Raw genomic sequence first — 24,487 nt, 5'->3', positions numbered from 1 at the left:
ACTTTGAATTTAACCTTTACATACTCAGGTCAAATGTGTTCAAGTTAAGAAGCCACTCTTGTTCCTATTCGTAGCTACAGCCAGGCTTATAAAGGAGCGCATGTGCATAATGAGCCTGCAAGCAAACATACACACCGTGGGCACGTCTCCCAGTGACAGATGGTAATGGTCTGAGGGAGGTTGATGACATGTCAATGTCTTTGTACTTATGTCCTTGTGAGAAGGAGTTTTGGAAGGTTTAGGGTTAGGAAGTGAATGCAGTCAGAGGAAGGTCCCTTGAGGATAGAGGTAGAAGGATGTTTATATGTGTATATAAGAGAGAAAGATCACATGTGTATTATAATTATAATGTCTGTTTGGTCTGTATATATGTGCAAAAATCCATCTGCTATGTCAATCTACATGCGCACATTCTCCTCCTAATTATGGTTTGTGTATGTCTTCTGCACACATGTATTTGCCTTTAGTGTCTGTATCTGTGTTTGTCCCGACCAGCCTTTGACCGCCATGCCAGAATGCAGTCAGACACCAAGACGTCAACGACCAGACTACCTGGCTGACTTCACCAGCGGCAGCAGCGCTGACAACTCCTGCTCCTCCTCAGACGAAGAAGAGGAGGAGAGGAGGAAAGCAGGAGTAGGAAGAGGCAGAGAGAAGAGGGAGAAGAAAGTTTCCTATGACCTTGGGGATAGCAAGGAGAAGAACTTGGCTGAGCGCTCAGGTAAAGCAGCAGGATGTATAAAAGTGTCTAAAAATGTCTTTATTATGAAGCCAGAGCATGTGGGGGTTTGACAGGGACCTTGTTTCCTGCAATTTTTCTTGTTTTCTTTGTATGTGGCTTGTTCGCTTCCTCCTCATTTTGCTCATTCTCTCTTCCTCCTGCCATCTTTGTTGGTGTCTTTCTTTTTCTGCTGAAACCTTCCATCTGATAACAGTGGTTAGCTTCATTGTTACAACAAAGTTGTTTTTCCAGATGTGTAAATGTTCACTGTCAGACACCTACATATATGCACATTTTTAAGATTTGTTTTAGTATTTGAGTCTTCATTTTTTGCATTACCTGACTGTCACAGAGAAAGTGAAGACAGATAGCGAGCATGAATGTATGTAAGAATGCAATAACGAAATTGAAATTGATCCTGTGATGCTACAAGCATATGGCATACACTCCGGCCTGGTACACTTTCCACATTTAAACAGTTTGGAAAATATTCATAGTTATACAGAACACATTTCCATATACATGCACACACACTTTTTATTACAAATGCTGAGAGTTTTGCTTTGATCAGTACCTACAGTGCATGCACGTACGCACTCTCCAGCAGCAGCTTGGGGCAGGTTGTTATGGCGTGAGCAAGCAGGGGCTGCATTACAGATGTTCGTTAATCCGGCAGTATTTATGTGCCTAATTGATGTGATAAAATGGTAGTAGATCTTTAGGATTTTAATTAAAGTGTTAGCATGCCGATTAGAGCTTGTGACTCATGGGATGTAGATTTGTTGCTGGGTACCTAAGTAAAGGATTGTCCTAGCTTCACACACTAGGTGGACACACACACAAACGTCAAAGCACTGAAAAGCAAGCAAGCAAGAAAGAAAAGCATCCTGAGCAGTACAGTTCAAGTGAACGGAGGGTGAAGAGAAGAAGGGATTTTTATTGAAAGAGAGAAAAAAAGACCTTGTTGCTTATCTTGAAAACACCTTGGGTTTAATGCTGAACTATTCTCTGTTTTAAAGTGAGAGTGATAAGACATTCCCAAGTCATGTATTCCCAGAAATTCCCTGAAATCTATTTACTTTCAGCTCTCTGAAGTGAGAAGGAGGGTACGTTTCACAGCAATCTATGTGGCGACCTTGGAAAGAAAAAAACTCTATGGTCTGCTGGTTTTACTGTTCAATAGACAGGACCCTTGCATGAGCTCATTCTGTTTGTCACAAACTAAGGAACAATCCCATGAAAAAGCACAACTTTTGGACTCCGTATCTGTGTGCGTGTGTATGCGTGTGTGCAGAGAGAGACAGCAACCCTGCCAAGCCCTACTCCATACCAAGCCACCAAAGAGCTGCTAGGACTAAGCCCCATAATGCTCTCATTTGGCAGCCACATGCACAAACACACACAGACAGACAGACACATATAATCACTAGAGTGCACACTTAATGTCAGACACACACACACACACACACACACACACACCCTGCACAAATAGAAAACACACTCTAATACACTGGCTGGCAGACAAGCTGGACAAGTTTCAAGGGTGATGGAGAATGTCAGTGTGGGTTTTCAGCTTAATTTTCAGTGTATTTGCGTGTGTTTTCCGTATGTTTGTCTAGCGTGAGTGTACGTGTGTGTCTCAGAAAGAGAGAGAGAGCTGCTCTTTAATCCATCTCCAAACCAGACAGGACTACTGTTTAGTTTCTGGTTTCAAGTACACATGCTGCGGTCGTTAATAACATACACACACTGGGCCGCCGGGCCACTGTGCGGCAAAGGGAGTTTTAATGCTGCACTTCATTTCCAAAGCCATCCGGCAGAGGATGGAAAGCAGAGAGGAGAGCTTGACAGTGACTGGGACTCTGAGACAGGACAAGGGAAGAAAAGAAATTCAAATGTGACAGTGAGTCAGTATTCATCCGCCCCCCTCCCTCTCTTTTGTTTCTCTACAGGACGCATGCACTGGAAACCTCCAATCAAGTCGCTCAAAAACAGCCCCGCCCCCTCTGCTTCCCCAACACTTTCTGGTCCAATCAGGCGCTCCATCTCCTGCCCTCGCTCAATCGCCTCCCTCTCATCGCCCAATGAGGTGCGGTCGTTGTCCACCAGGCCTTCTCCCACACTTCCAATGGCCACTCCCCTCATCAGGCCAAGCTCTGCCACGCTGCGTTCTCACTCGCTGAGCCGTAGTGGCTCCGCCCACCGTGTGCCTCACAGCAACAGCCTGGGGACCATCCACTCCAACATAGTAAGTTATTCGACACACACAGTAGTGGCTTACCAAGTAGGGCTTACCTCTTCACAATTCAGAATGTGTCACATAATCTGTCATTCACAGAAGAGTCTGCTAAATTCATTTTTAAATAGTCAAGCTGTCATATTGCTCATTGTGGCAATCCTCTGCTGATCTACTACTCCAAGTATGTTTAAAGCAAGCAATCAATAATTATACAATTATATATCACCAAAGTCTGATGCACACATGTATTTGTTGTTTTTACCTCTCCTCTTTGCTTTTCTCTTCATGTGGATTATATTGTATTCTGGCCCAAAAGGAATCACTTAAGCAGCTCTTTCAATTCTGTATAGGCCTAATGTAGTCCACCACAATGAACTTCTATTATGTTGCCATCTGTTGCTTTCTGCCTGCCTCCTCCATTCCCCTTCCTTTTCTTAACAAGTACGCTGGTAACCTTTGGATATAGTGGAACGAAATGAAATGGAGCAGAATACTTTTTACATTGAGAAAAAAAAAACTAAGTGGTAAACCTTTGTACTGAAAAGGCCACAGAGTGCAAAATGACATGAGAATTTCCTTATTTTTTACCATTTCATTTGTTACCTTCTTGCACACTTGACTTCCCTGTTGGAATAAGTACATGCTGGTGCAGGAAATCTCAGCTTGGATATAGGTTCACCAGTGAGTGCATTGCTGTAGCAATAATAACATGGACTTTTGAGGTTATTCTTATACAAAGCATGATGCATGTCACTGATACTGCTCTGTGCTGACTACTAAGTAAAGAAAAAAATGACCTGTTAAAGGTGGCAACAGGATTATACATTAATGAGCACTCATGGCAAAAATGCCTGCTCATAAAATGCCTGTGAAATTTAAAGTGCCCCCAATAATTTGAAATAATAAAGACTAATATACATTATGCAGTAATAACACATTACACCCTGCTCACATTGTTTTGACATGTTAACAAATACTCATGTCTGAATACAACTTTATACTTTCTTGTACTGAAGTGGTTTGGAGGAGCCTCCTACATAGGCCTGCATGATTTGGAGAAAAAGTCATATTGCGATTATTGTGGATAATATTGCGATTTGTGATTGCGATTCGATTATAATGGAACAAATAGTGCATGGTAAATCTACATCTGTCCACTGCAGAGACACTATCCACAACCTGGAGGAGGAACTAATATACATTAGTGTATTAGTATATAACATATTATTACATAGATATTAACATTAAATAAAGAGTATAATGTTCAGTTAATAGTAGCTTACCGATTCAACTGCCGAAGACGTCTCTCTGTCACAGAGTGACTGGAGCACTGGCATTTCTCTCGGTGCTCCGGTGGCGAGTCCGACTATGTTTTGAACGATTTGCAGCGAGGCGGGTAGGGGGGTTACTGTAGGTTGTTGTCTTAAACACTATGCTTAAACATTACTTGCACACTGCTCAAAAATCTTTTTTCTGATTGAACATAATGTTACAGATACATAGGAGAGCCTGATGTGGGCGGAGATGATGAGCAGACTGCAGTGCACACAGAGAAGAGAGCGTCGCACACACCTTTTCTGTTTTATGTAATTGCACATGACAACATCGTGATTGAGTGCAGCCCTACTCCTACATAAAATAAGATTGATTAAATGTTTGCGGACACAAAAAAATAAATTTGCCTTTTTTTGTCAGGGGAGAATACTATTAATTTATAAGTAATTAATAATGAAAATAATATTGAACTGCGATTCTTTAAGTGATTACATTTACTTAGTGTACTTTGCTCCAAAATGAATAAATCAGACTCTTGCGGCCTTTAATCAGAATTATATACATTTCTCTTCCATGACAGATAATGGTATGTGTTGAACATGATATGATACTATAGTGTTTAATGAAACCTTTTGTTTAAATTTAATACACATCTGTGTTCCCAATTGGTTTCTTTCCACTTGTGTGTGCGTTTAGGGTGATCCACTGATAAACCTGAGGAGTAAAGAGCAGGAGGCCGAGCTGGTGTGTCAGACTCTGGCCGCGCTTACCGCCATGAGGATCAGGTTTCCAGGAAAAACAGAGGAAGAGGCTGAGGCCGTGCTGGACGAGGTGGGTGCACTATTTCTATTGTATTTGTGTATGTTTTGCCAATTACAATAAAACATTTTTGTATTTTTGTGGGTCAAAATGGTTTCAGTGTAAAAGATTCAGTGTAAAAATGTAACAGAGACAAACAAACAAGGAGGAGGAAGTGGGAGTGAGTGAGTAAGTGAAAGCCAGACCCACTGTATTCCCAGAGCCCCGTCTGTGGCCAGGTGCGGTCACTCTGCAGCCTAACTAAAAGAGACCTCCTCGCCTCCCTCTACAATAGCCTGTTCACTCTGGCTTGGCTCCCATTGTCTTTCAAATGACCCCAGTGACAACTTGTCGGTCAGTTTGCAGCCCTGCTCTATTCCCCACTGCTCCTTTGTATTAATCAGTGCCTCCACTATTTCTGGTTAGATCTCTGTGTCCTTGCATTTTGTGCGTGTATGTGTGTTTGTGTCATTGCTAAAGTTAATTCTTTGATGCTTGATTTAGCAGAATTGGCTAATAGTAGCTAACAGTAATATCCTGGAGCCTATGGATGTAAATAACGTTTATCATGTATGTACTGTTGCCTAAGAATTGGCTGCCTAAAAATTAAACATTCAGTTATTACTAAACTAGCTGCTATTAGTAGCCACGGCACCAAGTTAAGGAACCACAACTATGTGCTGCTGTATTGCTGGTCTTACAGAAACATGGCAGTTTAAGTGTAAGTTTTGAAAATGTTTAAATTACAAATTACAATAGAAATTAGAATAGAGAGAGGCAGGCTAATTGGGCTAATGGTGTGTTTGTATCAGTGTTGAATTCACTCCAGAAACAACACATCAACGGTACAAAAGTACTATGAAAGCGTCCATCCGTCCGATCCACAGTCACTCTGACCTCAGACGTCGCTGTCCTCAGAAGCAGCTGTCTGTTCAGCACCACAGCTCCTGCAGTGCTGAAAGGACAGCAGCCGGATAGACTGTCCTTATCAGGGTGACTAATGACAGAAAGAGAGAAATACTACCAAAACATGTTCAATGGACAAAAAAAGTTTTCTTGAGCTGTACCAGTAGAAGTATCCAGGAAAAAAATAGCAGTTAGTTCTTTCAGTTTATTTATGTCATATTTGGGCCAAAGTGCAACCTTGTCCTTGGTCCCTCTCTCACATGGCTACTTAACTTCAAAAAGCCTTGCGGGGTTGACAGTGCAACATCTAATCCCGACAACTTGATGGCCAGCATAGGCACAGTCTTCGATGAGCAGTTTGGAGCATGAGGCGACTATTGAATCACCAGATTCGAGCTGCTAAATAAAGGTGGTCATGGTGATCCGACAAACCCGTAGAAGAAGGGTTGACATCGTTATTTTAATTTGTCAGTAAGACTCACGTTTTATCATCTATCATCTATCAGGCTTGTAGAAGTTTACAGAGCTGATAACAGGTGGATCTTCAGATTCAGTTAGTGACATGTTCATCCTTGCTTACTGGCCTCACAACAAGCGCAAAAACAGTTTGTGTGTGCGCTTGACACCTAGGTGTGTCTGGGTCGTGAGAGACAATTACCTCCACATCTGTACTGTTAACAAACCCTAATGGGAGCACCATGGAAACGCAGATGAGCAACTGCACCTGTACTGTTCACGCTTTGCCTCAAGAGAGAAAGAGTGTTCGCTTGGCATGAAAACAATCTTTGGCAATTTATGTTTTCTATGATATAAAGTTGAGGGCTAATTGGGCTAATGATGTGTTTGTATCAGTGTTAATTGCCTTCTTTATGTTTCACTCAAAAACTTGCTTTTTTTGTCACAGTTGGAACTGTTGAAAGGTGAAACGTACCGAGTGCGTTGTGTTGTGCTTAAATTGAGGGTAATCTGTGTTTGTAAGACACAAATGTGACAAATGAGTGTGCATCTTACCAGACAGGGTTCATAAGGTTCTTATTGAGAGAGAATACTAAACAAGCAAACATGCAACTTTCTGGAAAGCAAAAGAAAGTGTCCTCACTGTATACCTTAGCTCTGTATCTGTGAATCCTTGTGGATTGTTTTTTTTTTGTGTGTGTGTGTGTGCACGTGTGAGTAAACATTAAGTTTACTCTGGAGATTCCCAATGGGAGCACTGTTTGCAGGGGATCTAGCATGCTACGTGAGAGGTTTATGTGCACCAGTGGGGCGATGTAGACTAAGTCAACAGAGCAACAATAACAGTGCCTGTAGGTACACAGTGATGTTGGCACTAGGAGCAAGTGCATGGGAATATCCAGCACAGCTTTTGAGCATAACGACACATGCCCCAAGGATTTTTGACACACCCGCTAAACATAGAACCAAAGATCTCGACTCTATTTTTCTATTATCCCTGAGTTGTGCTTGCATTTAAATTCACCTAAGGAAAGATACCACACTAACGCCTGTTACCCACATATTGATATCATGTTTGAGATTTTTCCATAGAGGGCAATTTGGCAGTCCACCTACTTAGCTAATTATCATTTCTATAAAATGTTTTACATGGCAAAAAAAGTAGTCATGCTCCATTACAAGTACAAGAAATGGTTTGCGTGAGATATTAAGTTAGTTAAGTGACGCTTCATATTCTCGGGTTAGGGTGGGAGAACTGACTCTGAAGACTGACAGACCTTTGCTAGATGAAACCTTCAGTAGTTGTGGTGTATGTAGTTGTGTGTCAAATTGGCTGAAAATCGGTCTGATGCCAAAATGTCAGAACTAGTCTCTGAGGATAAAATAACAAGACAGTGTAGTGATGTGCTGCAGTAAACAATCCCTTCCCTCTTACATTATATTTCATGTGTTGCCTAGTATCATGTGCCACATGCCAAATATCGCACACGCATAGCAACTCAATCTGTAATGATCCTGTCCTGTTCATGGAACTTTTCCTACGCATGTGCAGAAGCCAAAAACACATTATGTCAACAGGCAGATGGAACCAAGCTATGTTACAGGTTTTCCATGTCTGAGCTGAGGTGCAAAAGAAAGTCTTGCCAGGGTGAGTGTGTGACGGTGGGAATGAGCTCTAGACTTTGTCCGTATGGTCTTATTTTTCTGACATGTTGTTATAGTTTTAAAATGACCAAAAGAAAGGACTTCATATTTTAACTGTGCTCTAGCTTATATTAAGTGACAAGTTGCTTTAGAGTAGTATGATGATGATGATGATTAGAATACCTTTCACCAAGGCATCTCCTCATGTTTAAAAGGTTTATTCATTTCCTCTTGCAGGCATCTTTCTAGCCAAATCTGCTGATTGTACTGTTGTTGTTTTTGGCAGTGATTGAACAGCACTTTAATAAAGAACAGCAGATGTAATGAAATGGTGGAATGGTGGAATGAAAACGGTGGAGTAGACTTGCAGCGTTTTTTTGTGTTCAAAATGATACTAATAAAATGCTCAGAGAGTGTTTTGAAATGTTTTGCTTGAGTGTAATTCTACTTTCTAAGGAAGAGTGGTCTGTATTAAGACCAGTTTTGTGCATGTTCAAATGATTATTTTTCCCCGTTTTAACCCATATTTTTCTTCTACAGATCCTCGACAACTGGAAATACCACAAATCAAAGGTGGCTTCCTATTGGCTAGTGAAGCTGGACTCTACCAAACAGCGGAAGGTGAGTCTGGGATCAGATCGCAAGTATGCCTCTGACTTGCCCCTCCAGAGAATTGAATGACAGTTTGACTCCAGGTCTGTTGAGCGGAATATCTGTCTAAAATGTTAACATCCTGATCTGCTTCAAGATGTATTTTGGGGCTAGCCAAGCGGACTAGATTATAACCCCAACAGACAATGAGAGACAGTTCAACAAAGGAGAGAAAAATTTGAGGACTTTTAAAATAGAATATGTGAAGTCGCGGCCTATTGGTTTGAAGGCTAGCTGTTGGGAAAATGCAGATGACCTCAACCGAAATAAAAAAGATCTCAATGCTTTATTAACTTAATAACAATTAATAGCAGTTCTCTGACACTTGTTGGAGTTAACTGTTGATATTTGGATATGTACATTCTGAAAGTCTTAAAAATGGGCCACATTTATCTTTTGACAGCTGTATAAATTTCCTTGCCTTACAGTCACCCTGTATAGAATGGACGTTGTTAAAACAGGTGGATAAGACAAAATGTCACCGCTCCTACCTATTCCTTTGAATGCTTTTGCACAACTTTTAAAAAATGAAAATAATCCCCACATCAAACATCAGAGGGGGGAAAAAAAAATAAGACAGGCATGAAGATCATTATCATGTCAGACAGTGAGAGGTAGAGACACCAAATAGGATGTAAACAAAACAGAAGAGGGGACAAGACGTGAAATGGCATCCAGTAGGCGTGTCAGTAATGATGTGATCTCTCAGCCGCTGCTTTCTGCACAACTGTGCTCGGCTGTGTTGTGGGCTGTGGCTGTGCAAGCTGATGTTTTATTTGGAGTGGAGCAGCCTAATGAGCAGCAGGCAGAGGTCAGGAATGTAGCGCCCACCGCTCTGCCATCTGATTACCATACCAAAACATCTGTGTGTGTGTTTACTCATCTATCAGTTTGTCTGAGTGTGCATGCGTGTCTCGCTCGCCTCATGGTGCTGTAGGGAAATGTTGCACTCTTCGCTTTGCAAACACACACACACACACACAGTCAGACAGGCACGTCAGTAATGAGGAGCAAGGAATCAAAGTCAAAAGGGCCACAGCGCTGCACTCTGAGCGGGGTGAAAAGAAAGAGAAAAGGGGAGGAAGAGAAGGCAGTGAGGTGGGAAAACAAAGAGGGGAAGATGGAAGGCTGGCGCAGGTGTCCTCAGACCGCCTGGGAACTTCTGACACCTTCTCTCCAAGACTGACGTCGGTGCAGCAATTAGTCCTCTCCGATGCTCTCCACTGTCTGCCCCAGCACTTTTGTCCTGCCTCTACTGCACACACACATAAACTACACATAGGCAGTATGTGTGCATGCTTTAACATGAACGCAGAGATAAACGTGCTCAAATCTTCACTATATGTGTGTGTGTGTATTAGAGGCTGATTAAATGGGTTTTTTGTATGTGTTATTCTTGTGTGTGTGCATGCACCTGTCTGTTTATTCATAAATGCAAGCTTGCCCTTGGTTACTGTGAATGCATCAGCCTCTGTGATTGCTAATTTAATGGTAAGATGAAAAAAAAAAGAAAGAAATATTACAGTTGGAACAAATGCCAACTCACGCATATCAATTAGAAATGCTGCCACCTTTTGTCTTGCATCATTAATTTCTTTCATTATCATATGCTTGATTAAAACCTTTGTCGCTCTCTCTTTTCTCCCCATCTCCTTCTCGCTTTCTCGCTCGCTCAGGTGTTAGACATTGTACGTACCAATGTACGCTCAGCGCTGCAGCGGATCTGGAGGGAGCCGGACGTGGAGAGTCTCCACCTCTACCGGCTCTTTAACCGCGTCTTCAACCGGCTGCTGTGGAGTCATGGTCAGGGCCTGTGGAACTGCTTCTCTAACACTGGGTAGGCCAGTCTGAGTGAGGCTGTGAGCCGGGTTAGAATGAGGATGTAATGGTTGGGGTATGTGTGAAACTAACTATTTGGTACAAAGTGTTGTTCGGCCAACACCGACCGAGGTGGGAGTGATTGTCAGATTGTCGGTTTCAGAAAATTACAAAACACATCACCTGTCAAATCCATCATCAGAAAAGTGTAGGGCGAGGGGGTCTCAGATGCTGTTTAATGATTCGACAAGCATATTGTACTTTTGCTACAATGGAGATGATCATTAAAATGATTATAGCTGCTGTCATTTTGTAATGTATTTTCCAGGGGATTTTATTAGCTCTGGGGCCATGAAACCTTTATGTATGAGGAACCATCAAATTCAGAAAGAATGCAAAAAAAATATACAATCAGCAAAAAATTTAAGATTCATCCAAGCACATTAGAATTAAAACAACCGTAATACATATAATGTAAGTTTGATTTTGACTGTAATTGATGACTTAAACCCAAAAAAATGTATCACAAAGAACACCCCTGAATGAACAAAGATGTTAATGGAAACTAATTCTTCTTCTAAATCAGCACAAACGAGTGCACACACTGCAGGCCAATTACCACTCCATAACTAGCAGTTCACGCTCTGTGCAATCTCCCCATGTCCGGTGTTCGTCAATATATCAGTTTCAGTGACAGCGGGGACAATTTGCCATTTTTATTCAGTATCACTGGGGAAGCAACGGCAGCTGACAGAGAATGAGTGACAGACCAACCAGACCCCGCTGCACTTTCCTGAAAGCTCTTGGGGATGAAAGAGACATGTTACTCTGTGGAGAAAGGGTGCAAATTAAGGTCACAAATCTGGGCTGTTAATCAGGGCTTTTTCACAGGTGAGAGCAAGAAAAAGCGATGGGAGGGATAGAAGCAGGAAGAAGGTGAACGAAGGCCTCTTTACTTTGGTTTGGAAGTTTTCATTTGGTCTCTTATTTATTTTCCAACTTTTTTGATGCGACAGAAAGTGGCTTCCTATGAGATGAGTCACTGCAGTGACAGCCGACTTGATCATGTCCCTATAGAAAATCCAAAACAGCAGACAAGACACACACACATACACACCCCTACTGTTTTCCATCAGAGGTTCACATTGGGTTGCTTGAACACACATTTTGCTTCCCTCAAAGACAGACAGCCAACCTTTTTTTTAATTTGCACCCTAAACCAGACCCACAACACACAGCGAGACACACACACACACACACACACACACACACACACACATAGACAACCCTGACATGCAGACAGCAGCTGGTAGCTTTTCATTTCGTTTGTGATAAAGGTGTGACCTTCTTGCATCTCCTCCTCTCCATATCCTTTACAGTTCAGTTGTTCAGTGGCCGTGTTTCCCTCGACACAGAGGGCTCACAGGGTGTAACTGAAGTTGCTGCCCACAGCTCTCCATTTTCTTCCTCCCTTACTTCCTTGGTAGTCGTAATTGAGGGAGCGGGTGTTAGAGATGAAGGGGATGAGGCAGAAGGGGGGGGCGGGGGCGTGGGGGGCTGGTGATAGAGAAAAGACAGAGATTAAAAATGAGACATTGAAAAAAAAAAAAGAAAAGATTGGGTGGAGAGTTAGGAGGCCTGCGAGGATTAGCCTAGCCTAGCCTCAGCTACCCCCAACACGCTGCGCCCCATGCAGCTTTTGTCTGATCACAGCCTGCCCTGGACAATCCAGCTATCCTGTTATCATCAGACAGCCCCACCCCACTACAACAGGCCATGGCCCTGACATGGATGAACCCAACAGGGGGCCCTGATGTCACGTGGCAAAAGCGAAGCGGTGCACCTAGAAAAGCACACTCCAAATCTGAGTGCAGCCCCCCACCCCACCCCACCCCCGTTCCTCTCTGTCTCTTGTTTGATATTTTATCTAAGGGACTTAACAACAATCAAACGGCCCAGCAGCTATTGTGGGCGATGAATTCAACAGGCTTTGAAAACGACTTAGAGAAAGAGAGTGGTAACACGCAGCCTTTCAGAGGAAGCACCCCCTCACACACACACACACCTCCCAAGGAGTGAAAGGGGGTAGACATCAAACATACCCCCCTGAGTTCTGTGTCTCAGTTGAAGCTCTCTCACAGTCAGGGATATGTCCGGGGTTGTAAAGGGGGTTAACTGTACTTAGATTTGTTTCTTCCATCCTCTCTGTGTCTGTCTGTCTTCCTGCATGCCTGTCTGTATGCAAATGGATTTGCAGACATGTAGACAGTAAAGGCCACACATCAGAGAACATAAACTGTTTGACAGAAATGGAAAAAAATGTGTCCCTGAACAAAGGGTGGGTCAAAATCAAAAGCAACAATCATTATCTGGTGTAGCCCTGTGGTCCTGTGCAGGTGGTCCATGTGGTCTGCCACTGCAAGGACGATCAGCTGTCCTTCCTGTCTCCCTGTAGTGCTTTCTTAGGCCCCATCCCCACTACTGTGTTTAGTTTTAAAACTGAGACCTTTGATACGTTTGCACCTCCCGTCCAGACTAAGTAGGATGTAAAAGACCTAAAATGGAAAGGTTTGCAAACGCTGGCGACCCCATTTCTTGTTTTAAAACGCATTTTAATGAGGACGGGCAAAAACGGAGGACTTTAGAAACAATGACGCAGACGCCCGCGTTTGGCTTTCTGATTGGATCTTACAAGTCATGCAAAGCATTCACACAATGCTACTGACAGAGTTTTTATTTGGTATTTTTATTAAAATAGTTTGTACTGGCGGGGCGGTGGTACAGTGGTTAGCACTGTTGCCTCACAGCAAGAAGGTCGTGGGTTCAAACCCTGGTTGCCCTGGCCTTTCTGTGTGGAGTTTGCATGTTGTCCGTGTGGGTTCTCTCTGGGTGCTCCGGCTTCCTCCCACCATCCAAAGACATGCAGGCTAGGTTAATTGGTGTCTCTAAATTGTCCTTGGTGTGAGTGGTTGTCTGTCTATGTGTGGCCCTGCAATGGACTGGCGACCTGTCCAGGTTGTACCCCGCCTTTCGCCCAATGTCAGCTGGGATAGGCTCCAGCCCCCTGCGACCCTGTACACAGGATAAGCGGTTGACGATGGATGGATAGTTTGTACTGTGCAAATAACACTTATAGCCAGTACTTGTATTGTGCATGTCGCCATTTACTATGCGACGACTCCCAGTCTGTTTTCCACCACCACAGATACCTAAGGAAGGGGCCTTAGGTATCTCACAGTACAGACATTGCAATTTATTGCCCTGGCAACATTTGTAGTCCTAATGCCTCCTTGCAGCATGCCTATGGCACGTTCACGCAGATGAGCAGGGCACATCTTTCTTTTGGTGTTTTTCAGAGTCAGTAGAAAGGTTTAGTGTTCTAAGTTTTTATAACTGTTCACGCAGATGAGCAGGGCACATCTTTCTTTTGGTGTTTTTCAGAGTCAGTAGAAAGGTTTAGTGTTCTAAGTTTTTATAACTGTGACCTTAATTGCCTAACGTTTGTACACGGTTGTTGTCTTAACAACCATTCCTCAGGTGCATGTTCATTGATTGTTTATGGTTTTATTTTTTTGCAGAGTTTATTTGAATGCATCATGTACACATTATATGTACTGTATGTATACTTAACGCTTATAGTGATGAATTCATGGTAATTTTTCTGTGTGTGTGCGGTGCCTGCTTGTTTGCTCTCCAGTTCATCGTGGGAGGCCATCTTCAGTAAGAGCAGCGAGGTGGTGTCGCCTCAGGAGCTGCAGTGCTGCCGCCGGCTGGTCCAGCTGTGCCGAGACTGCCTGTTGGTCGTCTACAAGTTTGTCTCAGAGTCCCGCGGCTCTTTGACCGGACTCAGCCCCGAATGGGATGACACCAGGTGAGAAGGACACCCATCTTCCCACTGAGCTCTTTGTTTTTTAAAGATTCTTATAGCATTCCTGCTGCAATAGATAGTTCATTATGCAGTAGGGTGGCTGGATAAGATTCAAGGATACGTTGAGATTCAAGAGTGTGGTGGTAGGTCCCGGGTTTAAGCTGTACTCATTGTTCTTATAAAAGACTTTGAGTAACACTTTCTATGAAGGTCATCGCTATAATGACTTATGCATACATTTATAACACGATATAATGCGTCCATAAGACATTTTAACAATTGCTATAATCACTTACAAACATGCATTAGGTGCTATAGCAAAGTTCATAACGTATTATGACCTTTTGATTTAATGTTTTATAACTAATAGTAATACCAGTTTATATCAGTGTGCGCCAAGAATCTCCGACCATGTTCCATAGTATGTTATAACCATCGACTCTGCCTCGTTATAAATACACTTTAGTCACCATTTAGAATTAGTGATATAAAGTGGAATAATAGCTTATAGTAATGTTTAATGTTATATAGCATGTCTTTGTTTTAAGTAAAGTGTTAAAATGTCCATCCCTGTATAATATATTACAGGTGGAGATAATACCATATGAACTAATTATAAGAACTTATAACATGTAATTGTTTGCTTTAAGTAAAGTTACACACATTTTGCGCAGGAAAACAACTTTTATTTATGTTTCTTCAATTAATGAACAAATTGTATGAATTTTGAACATTTTGCAGTTTGGCAGAAAACACATCATAATTACAACAAGGAAACTCATTCTCGGGGTGGCGAGAAATCGCTCAAGAGAAGACCTGTTGCCGACCATATAACATCACGTAAGAAGAGGCTCAAATGTTGTCACAGATGAATGGCGAGCCTATGGACGGGCCCTAACAGATGCAGTGGGCGATTGGAGACAACCGCTTCATAAAACGTATTAAAGGACACTGTAAAGTAATTGAATGGGAATACTGTTTGTGCAGTAACGTTAGGGGTGGGAATCTCTTGGCACCTCACGATTCAATTTGATAACAATTCAGAGGGCGGTGATCCATCTTGATGCATCTAAGTGATTTCTGGATAATTACTAAGCATTTAATTTGCCCATTAAAATCCCAAAGAAACGTCTCAATTGCTTAAAGGGACTAGTTTACATCCCTGATTTACTTTACTATCCTCAGCTCCTCTGTGGTCACCAGCGTCTTTCCTTTAAACGACCAGTTGTCAGACTCCTCTGGAAACTGAAAAATAATTTAATTTAACTAGCAGGATGGAAGTTACAGTATGTGTACAGGACACCAGTTTAGCTTGAACCTGGTGTTCTCATTCCTCCACAAGTTAGGTAGTACTGACACGCAACTAATTAACATTAACGTTACTCTGTTACTAATTTAGCTAATGTTACATTGCAGCCAAAAACGTGCTTTACAGGGGACATGTTAGCTAGCGATACCTGGCTTTTCCTTTTCAGCAGTTGCGGAAACAACGTCTAGCATGTAGCTGCAGTACCGGAGGCTGCACTGCACATGTTCTGCCAGACGGACAACTTACTAGGTAACTTCCTCCGCTAACTTTCACCGTCACAGTCTGCCGCTCACTATCTCTCCTTCATAATCAATTCAGAATCTTCCACGTCCGCATCGCAATGCATCTAAGAAGAATCTATACTGACTGATAACGTAATGTTCACGGAACACCAATGACGGAACTTTCGGAACTGCAGCGCCCGGACAGTCGGAAGTGTGCACATAACAGAGACCCATGATCTCTGTTACTGGTCTAAGACCAGTGTTGCCCCTGTATTCGACGCATTTCACCGCTGCTGAATGAATGACCACGCTACTAAAATTTCACACGCTTATCAATATGACCGCGACACTTGATTTTCACCGGCGCACGTTTCTTTGGGATTTTAATTGGCAAATGAAATGCTTAGTAATTAACAAGAAATTACATACAAAAAAAGATGCATCAAGATGGATCACCGCCCTCTGAATTGTAATCAAATTGAATCGTGAGGTGCCAAGAGATTCCCACCCATACTGCCCAAACAGTATTCCCATTCATTTACTTTAAAGTGTCCTTTAATACGTTTTGTGAAGCGGTTGTCTCCAATTGTCCACTGCATCTGTTAGGGCCTGTCCATAGGCTCGCCATTCATCTGTGACAACATCTGAGCCTCTTCTTACATGATGTGACATGGTTGGCAACAGGTCTTCTCTTGAGCGATAATATATTATACAAGGATGGACATTTTAACACTTTACTTAAAGCAAACTAATACATATTATATAACTTTAAACATTGCTATAAGCTATTATTCCATTTTATATCTCTAATTCTAATTTGTGACTGAAGTGTATTTATTGTGAGGCAGAGTCGATGGTTATAACATACTATGGAACATGAACGGATATTCTTGGCGCACATTGATATAAACTGGTATTACTATTAGTTATAAAACATTAAATCAAAAGGACATAATACTTTATGAACTTTGCTATAGCGCCTAATGCATGTTTGTAAGTGATTATAGCAATTGTTAAAATGTCTTATGGACGCATTATATCGTGTTATAAATGTATGCATAAGTCATTATAGCGATGACCTTCATAGAAAGTTTTACCGGTAATCCTAGACAGTAAGCATAGCTGATTTTGTGCAGCAAATGTCACAGAACGTCTTCAGACCCATTAGTCGGTAATTTTCAGCTTGTGTCCTAGTTTAAAGAATAACTAGGGCGCTGTATATATGGTCATAACAGTATCAAATCAGCCATATTGCACAGTCTCTACTCTATACTAACTTATATGTCTTGTTTATGTCATAATATTATATATATATATATATATATATATATATATATATATGTTTATGTCTATTGCCACACTACATATTGGGGCAGGGAAATAAGCCCACCAGGATACTGGCCCTTCGTTAAGTTTAACTGGACACATCCTTGGTGTTCTGAATATTTATTTTGGTGTCCTCCTTGGTGTTTGATATTTAGGTTCAGATGGATGGTTAAAGCAGAGTTTTTTAAAGCAGTGTGAACCAGAGAGATGCCTAGTAATAAACTTTGTTAAACCTCCCTTTAGAGAAAAGGGAACTAAACTGAGTAAAAAGATGAGCAAACGCACTTTGACACACAGACAAGAAAACTTTGATTTGAAAATGTAAACAGCTATCATCATTAAACCTCTCTTAGGAAACATTTCCCCTCTCTCCTCCACGGAGCCTTGGAGCCATCATCTTCATCACATAACCCCGATAAAACAAACAAACAAAAAGATGTGCCTCCTTCTATTTTTAAGGTTGATCCCCGCAGGAGACAGCAGCTCAGGTTTGGAGTGAGAGAACTTTTAAAGCACATATGCTTTGGGCTGGCAGACAGGGAGGGAGGGACGTGGGGAGAGGGAGAGAAGCAGTGTGCTGTTAACAGGAAATAATGGCCCACAGATTAGCGCTCAGGTTAGCCCGGGGCCCCCCGAGGCCTGCTTAATTCAATTAGAGCCCAGATGAGCCTGTACAGCAAATGACCTTACAATAGAGAGAGCTCCTTTTTTCCTGGGGCCTCGCTTTACATGATTCATAACTCTTGCGCATATTTTAACAGGCTATCACTTTGCGCCTACAGTAAAAACCTTAGCTGCGAAAAAAAGTAGTGTGGTTTGTGTACAGTTCTAGAGCTATTATGTTTTGACTAATCTCCCATTGTTGCTCATTGTTTGTGTTATTTGTTTTGAAGATTCAAGAATTATAATTTTATCAGTAGACTATGTGAGGATTTAAAGATAAAACTGTGATAGGATTTAATAGCTCGAGCATGCACAAAATGATACACTGGTATCCATATTTTTGCAGTAGGTATCCTTGAGAGTCCATTAAAGCATGCATTGGTCTGTTTCTCCTTATTTCTTCTGTGTCTATATATGTCTGTGTAAAAAAGCTTACCATTTGCTGCTGGACCAGCCTCTACCCATGGCTCCACCCCTGCTGCTGTTGCTGCCGCTTCTTCTTCCTCCTCTTCCTCCGTCTCTTCGCCCCTCGACGCAGGTCTTTGCTTGGTTTAGTTCCGCTAAACCCCCACTCCCTCCTCCCATCTTCCAGCACTGTCCCTGTTCCCTGCTTTCTGCTACTCCCACCTCACGGCTGTAACAAAGGCTCGGTGCCACCTGCCCAACGATGGTTGCTTTGGCTGCACAACCAACAGTCTAGCATGGCCTCTGCTCCTTTCCCCTCACTAATATTTAAATAAGTGATGTTTGGATTGACTTACATAGCATGAGAATGGGATATGTTTCAAATTAATTGAGCCCAAAATTTGTAAACAATGTATTGGAAAGGAAGGAGACGGAAACATATTCAGACTGTTTGTCAACACCGCAACCATTCAGCCAGCTTGCTGTACATCACCAGCCAATCACCCTGCTGCCAATGCTAAACTATGCCTTTCACTCAATTTGACCAAGAGCATCTGAACCTGAGTGCATTTTTAGTACGAGTGGCCTCAGTGGGAACTGAGCACCTCACCTGCGCCGCATCAGTGCCACGATCAACCTAAGCACCGCTCTCTTCTTGTCACAAGAAGACAGAAAGTGTCTGCTTTGCATCGTGCAGTTTGCAGTTTCACAACAAAAACGGCTCACATCTCTCCATCAGGCATGCAGGGAACAGTCGCAACCCGCTTCCACTTCAGATAGCTGAGAAGCAATTAGGATTATTTTCTCATTGATGCATATGCTTTATAAGAGAGGCTAAATTGTGTGTGTATATGAGAGTGTGTGCGTGTGCATGCACATGTCATGTGATTGTTAACGCAACGACCATCTGTCCCTCCTCATTGTTTTACTCTGCTAAAGTCAAACTATTCCTCTAGAGCTGTGTCCACCTCTAACTGCCAAGTGAATTTAGGATAAGGATAGGTTCACATTTTTTAAAGTCTGTTTTGAAACAGTTTTCCAGTTGCCCACACTGGTGGTAAAAAGACCTCTTCCTAACATTTCTAGTCTAAGAGATGGGGGACAAAATCCACCGTTCTTGTTCCTTTATAAAAATTATCTCATAGTCTAGGAAGAGAAGAATGGATTTCATACTAAATCGACTAACTTTGGAAGCTACCCTCTAGATTGATCTTACTGCTGAAGCCACATAATGCATCATAATTCAGTTTTGCATGGAAAGAGGATTGTGGATTTTGTCCACCATCTTTTACATTAGAATTGCATTAGTTAGGACACAAGTGATCATTTCTGTAACCAGAAACTTTCAAATGTAGGGTTCATGACTTTACTGAACTAAACTAAAAACACTAGAGAAAAAAAGTGTCTCAGGCAGTGATTACAATTAGTTTCAGATGAAAAAATGTTAAGTATCCTAATAGTTCAGCTAGCCACTGGTCATGAAAAGTATTGGAAGTAAGGCAAATATCTGTTTTTGTTGTTCACTGAAGACATTTGGGTTTAAAATCAAAAGATGAGTATGAGAGAGTTCAGAATTTCAGCGCTCATTTCATGGTATTCACATCTAGATGTGTTAAACAACTCAGGACATATCACCGTTTGTTTGAACCCACCCATTTTTCAAGTGAGCAAAACTATTGGAACATGTGACTGACATGTTTCTTGTTGCCCAGGTGTTGCCTTTTAGGTTGATTGTCCAAACATTAAAATAATAATTATCATCCTTGGTTCAAACCTATAAAGACTGCATTTCCTGTTAAAGAGGATAAACCAACATGAAGACCAGAGAGCTGTCTATGGGAGAAAAGCAAGCCATTGTCAAGCTGAGAAAAGAAGAAAAATCGACCAGAGCCATTGGACAAACACTGGGCATAGCAAGCACAACAATTTGTAATGTCCTGAAAAAGAAAGAAACTACTGGTGTACTGAGCAACAGACGTCGAACAGGTCGGCCAAGGAAAACAACAGTAGTTGATGACAGAAATATCATGAGAGCTGTGAAGAAAACATCTGTAAGTGACCAGAAGTCACCAATGACCTCCACAGTGCAGGGGTGAAGGTATCACAATCCACTGTTCGAAGAAGACTCAGAGAGCAGAAATATAGAGGCCAAGATGAAAACCAATCATCAGCAGTAACAATCGGAAGGCCAGATTGAAATCTGCAAAAAAATACAAAGTTCTGCAACACAATCTTATGGACTGTTGAGACCAAGATTAATCACTACCAAAGTGATGGAAAGGCCAAAATGCAGAGAAAGAAAGGAACTGCTTATGATCCGAAGCACACAAGCTCATCTGTGAAGCAGGGTGGAGGTAATGTCATGGCTGCTTCTGGAACAGGCTCATTAATATTTATTGATGATGTAACTGATGATGGTAGCGGCAGAATGAATTCAGAAGTGTACAGAAACATTTTGTCTGCCAATTTACGGAGAAATGCATTGAAACTAATGGGGAGGAAGTTTATCATGCAGCAGGACAATGACCCAAAGCACACTGCAAACAAAACAAAGGACTTCATCAGGGGGGGAAGGTTTTAGACTGGCCAGGTCAATCACCTGACCTTAACTCAATAGAGCGTGCATTTCATTCTCCTTAAGAGGACACTGAAGGGAAAAACACCCCGAAACAAACAAGAACTGAAAGAAGCTGCGGTAAAAGCCTGGAATAGCATCACAAATGAAGAATGCTACAGTTTGGTGATGTCGATGGGTCGCAGGCTTGAGGCAGTTATTGCAAGCAAGTGTTATGCCACCAAATATTAAATGTTACTTACTTTAAGATTATTTGTTCCTTTACTTTTGCTCACCTAATAATGCTGTGGTCTAATACAAATGGTGATATGTCCTAAGTTGTTTAACACATCTAGATGTGAATACCAGGAAATAAAAGCTGAAATTCTGAACTCTTGTCTCATACTCATCTTTTGATCTTAAACCCTGTAGGGGACTGTATGTATGGCATTTCTCAAAGGCTGAACAGGACAGACATTTAGAAGAGAATGACACTGAGATTGAAGAATTTTTTTTAATCCAGTTTCACCATTTCCATTCCGCCTTTCCACTTCAATATATAAATCATACACAATAAATGTATTTGGCTCCTTTGAATTAAACATCTCTCCACACTGTCTCCTGTGCATGGACACACACATACACTCGCAAAGCTCTTGGCAGCCTTTGGCACGCGGCAAAGTGGGTCTCTTAGCTGGGGTCTTTTGGGTCTCCATTGTTGACCACACCTGCCCGCTCTCGCTCAAGCATCCTTCCTCTGTGGAGTGCCCTGATCAGGTGTGTCAACAGCCTCATGGGTCTAAGAAAAGTCCTTCAGTCTGTGTGGGCAGATGAGAGGAAGTAGCCAAATAGCCCCACTAATGACTTTCTTGTTAAGCCTGGAATTACTGTCACTACCCAAAGACAATTTTCCCATGATGACAAAAGTTTCAGATTCTATTAACTTTCATCTGTCTGAAAAGTGTGGCAGTAATTAGGGTTAATTGGGGTTTTGAGCTGAATGTGGGCTGCAGATAACCTTCAAGCCTCTTTGTACCTCTTGGTTCATGATTGCGTCAGCTATCACGGCAGTCTCCCCTTCCATCTTTAATCTTAGTATTTAGTTTTGTCTGGCCTCTAAATTTGATGTAGCAGTTGCATCCTGATGGAGAACTTAGGAGTAGCGTGGAAGGCCTTCTCAGTAGTCAACAGTAGTAGATTGTAGCTTCGCATGTGAGGAACAGAGAAGGGGAGTATATTTCTGTCAATTGATGGATTGAAGCAAAGCACAAGTGCATGAACAAGCCTCCCCCTGGCTTTCGAACATGCACGCTGTTGCCAAGACCTTCTTCATGATCAAAAGGAGGACGAACCTGAAAGATGCCGATTGAGGGTCCAATTAAATATAGCCTGCAGAGACAGCGGCCGCTTGGACGTGAGAAGCCCTCATACCCCACCCCTTGCCACTACTACTACTACTGTGATTCTTTCTATGGGCAGAATATTCTCAAAGTGAATAGCAGAGGATCTCTGAAGAACACACACACACAGCCCCCAATGAATGTTCAATATTTGATTTTCTCCACTTTTTTTTTTCTTGACTGCCATTTCCATGCTTGGGCTTGGGGTTTTCAGTAAGAAACCACATGGAAATGGAAGGGAGAAAGGAGAAACCACACAACAAATCCATGTACAGAATCCTAATGGATGTACGGTGAATCTCATATGAGAGGGTGATGGAATAAGGTGCCGAGGACGGGGAAAAGAAACAAGACATTTTAAGGAAATCAAGGGTCAGGACACAAAGTCACGGTATGAAATCACTAAATGTCCCTTTTGAAGACTACACTTGGAGCTACCTAATAGAAGCAAATGCGAAAGGCTTGAAGCAAAGCAGATCCTGTCCTCCTGTTCTCTGGGGTTTGAGTGGAGGAGTTTAAGAAGAGCCTTGTTCACCAAGTCCAGTCAGAGCCAAAGAAGATGTGCTGGAGGGATACCTACGGCCCACTTGAAGCTATTTCAAGGACACTCTCGTTGGACTAAATGAAGTTAATTTGAATCCGTCCTAACTCTCCTGGGTCTGGGGCTGTGTTAAAGCGGACGCCCTCAGCGACACAGGCCTTTTTTTCTTCTTTCCCGGTCGACTTTAGAAGAAGCTGCTCCGCTAATTTGTCCAAGAGCTATTTCACAAGGAGAGAGAGCTGTCAGAGAAAAAGTATGCTATCTCTGCACCAGCTTAAAAGAAGATATTATTTCTGTAATCCTCAGCCCCAGTGGCTCCCTTTTGATTAGATTGTCACATCTTAAACACTTCCACAGAGACTATTCCTTTTGACCATTGTGCTCGTTTGACTGAACGAGTATTAGATGTATTTTTTGTTAGCTAAAGATCCTTGCTGAGGATGTGGCAAGAAGGTCACGTAATGTATAATATCACAATATGACAAGTGTGCTGCAAAAGCCCATAATTTTAAGTCTTCCAACTGATCAGTCTGGAAGAATCTGGAATTTAAATTTCCCCCGTCTCATGTCTTCTGAACAGTACCCACGACATTTGCATAACCTTCAGTTAACCTTGTCCAGGATTTGATCATCTCATCTGACATTGCTCTGACAGCCATATCTGACTCATTTCCAGTAACTAAGGAAGATAGGAGCAGGGTTCAGCCCCTCCTGACTCTATCTCAACCTGACGCTGGTCTCATTCTCAGGTACTGGAACGCTGTTAGCAGGAGCTGCCTCACTGCTCTGTCTCGGTGGAAGGTGTCATAGAAAAGTCTTAGAAAGGTACTGACGTCAATGCCTCGGAATGATAGGTGAGGATTTTCTGTTCATGATACCAAAAATTTAAGGGTCAAAGTTGAAAACTTCCGTTGTCCTGACAGAAAAGGAAATCTGCTTTTGTCAGTATAAGGCCCATAATTTATTACTCTATAAGCAAATACAGAAATACTGCATAAAAACAAATGAAACTGGACTGTATTTGATAGCACCATGTATGTGGCATGTATTTGGCACATTACACAAAATGCGAGCTGCACCAATCAGTTAATCAATGAAGAGCAAATGAATCGTTTAGTCTTTCTTGTAAGCGAAAATGCCAAAATTTTGCTTTGAGGTTTTCCTTCCTCATAAATGACATTAAACTGAATGTACAGTGAGGAAAATAAGTATTTGAACACCCTGCTTTTTTGCAAGTTCTCCCACTTAGAAATCATGGAGGGGTCTGAAATTGTCATCGTAGGTGCATGTCCACTGTGAGAGACATAAAATCACATCTAAAAAAAAAAAAATCCAGAAATCACAATGTATGCTTTTTTTACTATTTATTTGTATGATACAGCTGCAAATAAGTATTTGAACACATGAGAAAAATCAATGTTAATATTTGGTACAGTAGCCTTTGTTTGCAATTACAGAGGTCAAACGTTTCCTGTAGTTTTTCACCAGGTTTGCACACACTGCAGGAGGGATTTTGGCCCACTCCTCCACACAGATCTTCTCTAGATCAGTCAGGTTTCTGGGCTGTCGCTGAGAAACACGGAGTTTGAGCTCCCTCCAAAGATTCTCTATTGGGTTTAGGTCTGGAGACTGGCTAGGCCACGCCAGAACCTTGATATGCTTCTTACAGAGCCACTCCTTGGTTATCCT

The 24,487-nt window shown here is 42.0% G+C and overlaps 1 protein-coding gene across 6 annotated transcripts in view; it reads left to right on the top strand.

The window, feature by feature from the left end:
- Positions 1–24,487, top strand: part of ttll7 (tubulin tyrosine ligase-like family, member 7) — a 69,029-nt gene that overhangs the window by 41,855 nt on the left and 2,687 nt on the right. For 3 of the 6 annotated variants that reach the window (XM_046049771.1, XM_046049766.1, XM_046049772.1), the window contains 6 exons: positions 496–721; positions 2,674–2,969; positions 4,932–5,066; positions 8,580–8,660; positions 10,367–10,527; positions 14,206–14,379. In XM_046049771.1, coding sequence (XP_045905727.1) covers positions 496–721; positions 2,674–2,969; positions 4,932–5,066; positions 8,580–8,660; positions 10,367–10,527; positions 14,206–14,379 — 1,073 coding nt within the window. Of the gene's footprint in view, positions 1–495; positions 722–2,673; positions 2,970–4,931; positions 5,067–8,579; positions 8,661–10,366; positions 10,528–14,205; positions 14,384–23,547; positions 23,653–24,487 lie in introns of those variants that run through there. The other 3 variants (XM_046049767.1, XM_046049768.1, XM_046049770.1) reach the window with 3 other exon arrangements.

This window comes from Micropterus dolomieu, linkage group LG05 (genome assembly GCF_021292245.1).
Source record: "Micropterus dolomieu isolate WLL.071019.BEF.003 ecotype Adirondacks linkage group LG05, ASM2129224v1, whole genome shotgun sequence".
Lineage (NCBI taxonomy): Eukaryota > Metazoa > Chordata > Actinopteri > Centrarchiformes > Centrarchidae > Micropterus > Micropterus dolomieu.
The sequence above is the reverse complement of the archived record's forward strand: the minus strand, read 5'-3'. Positions and strand labels throughout refer to the sequence as shown.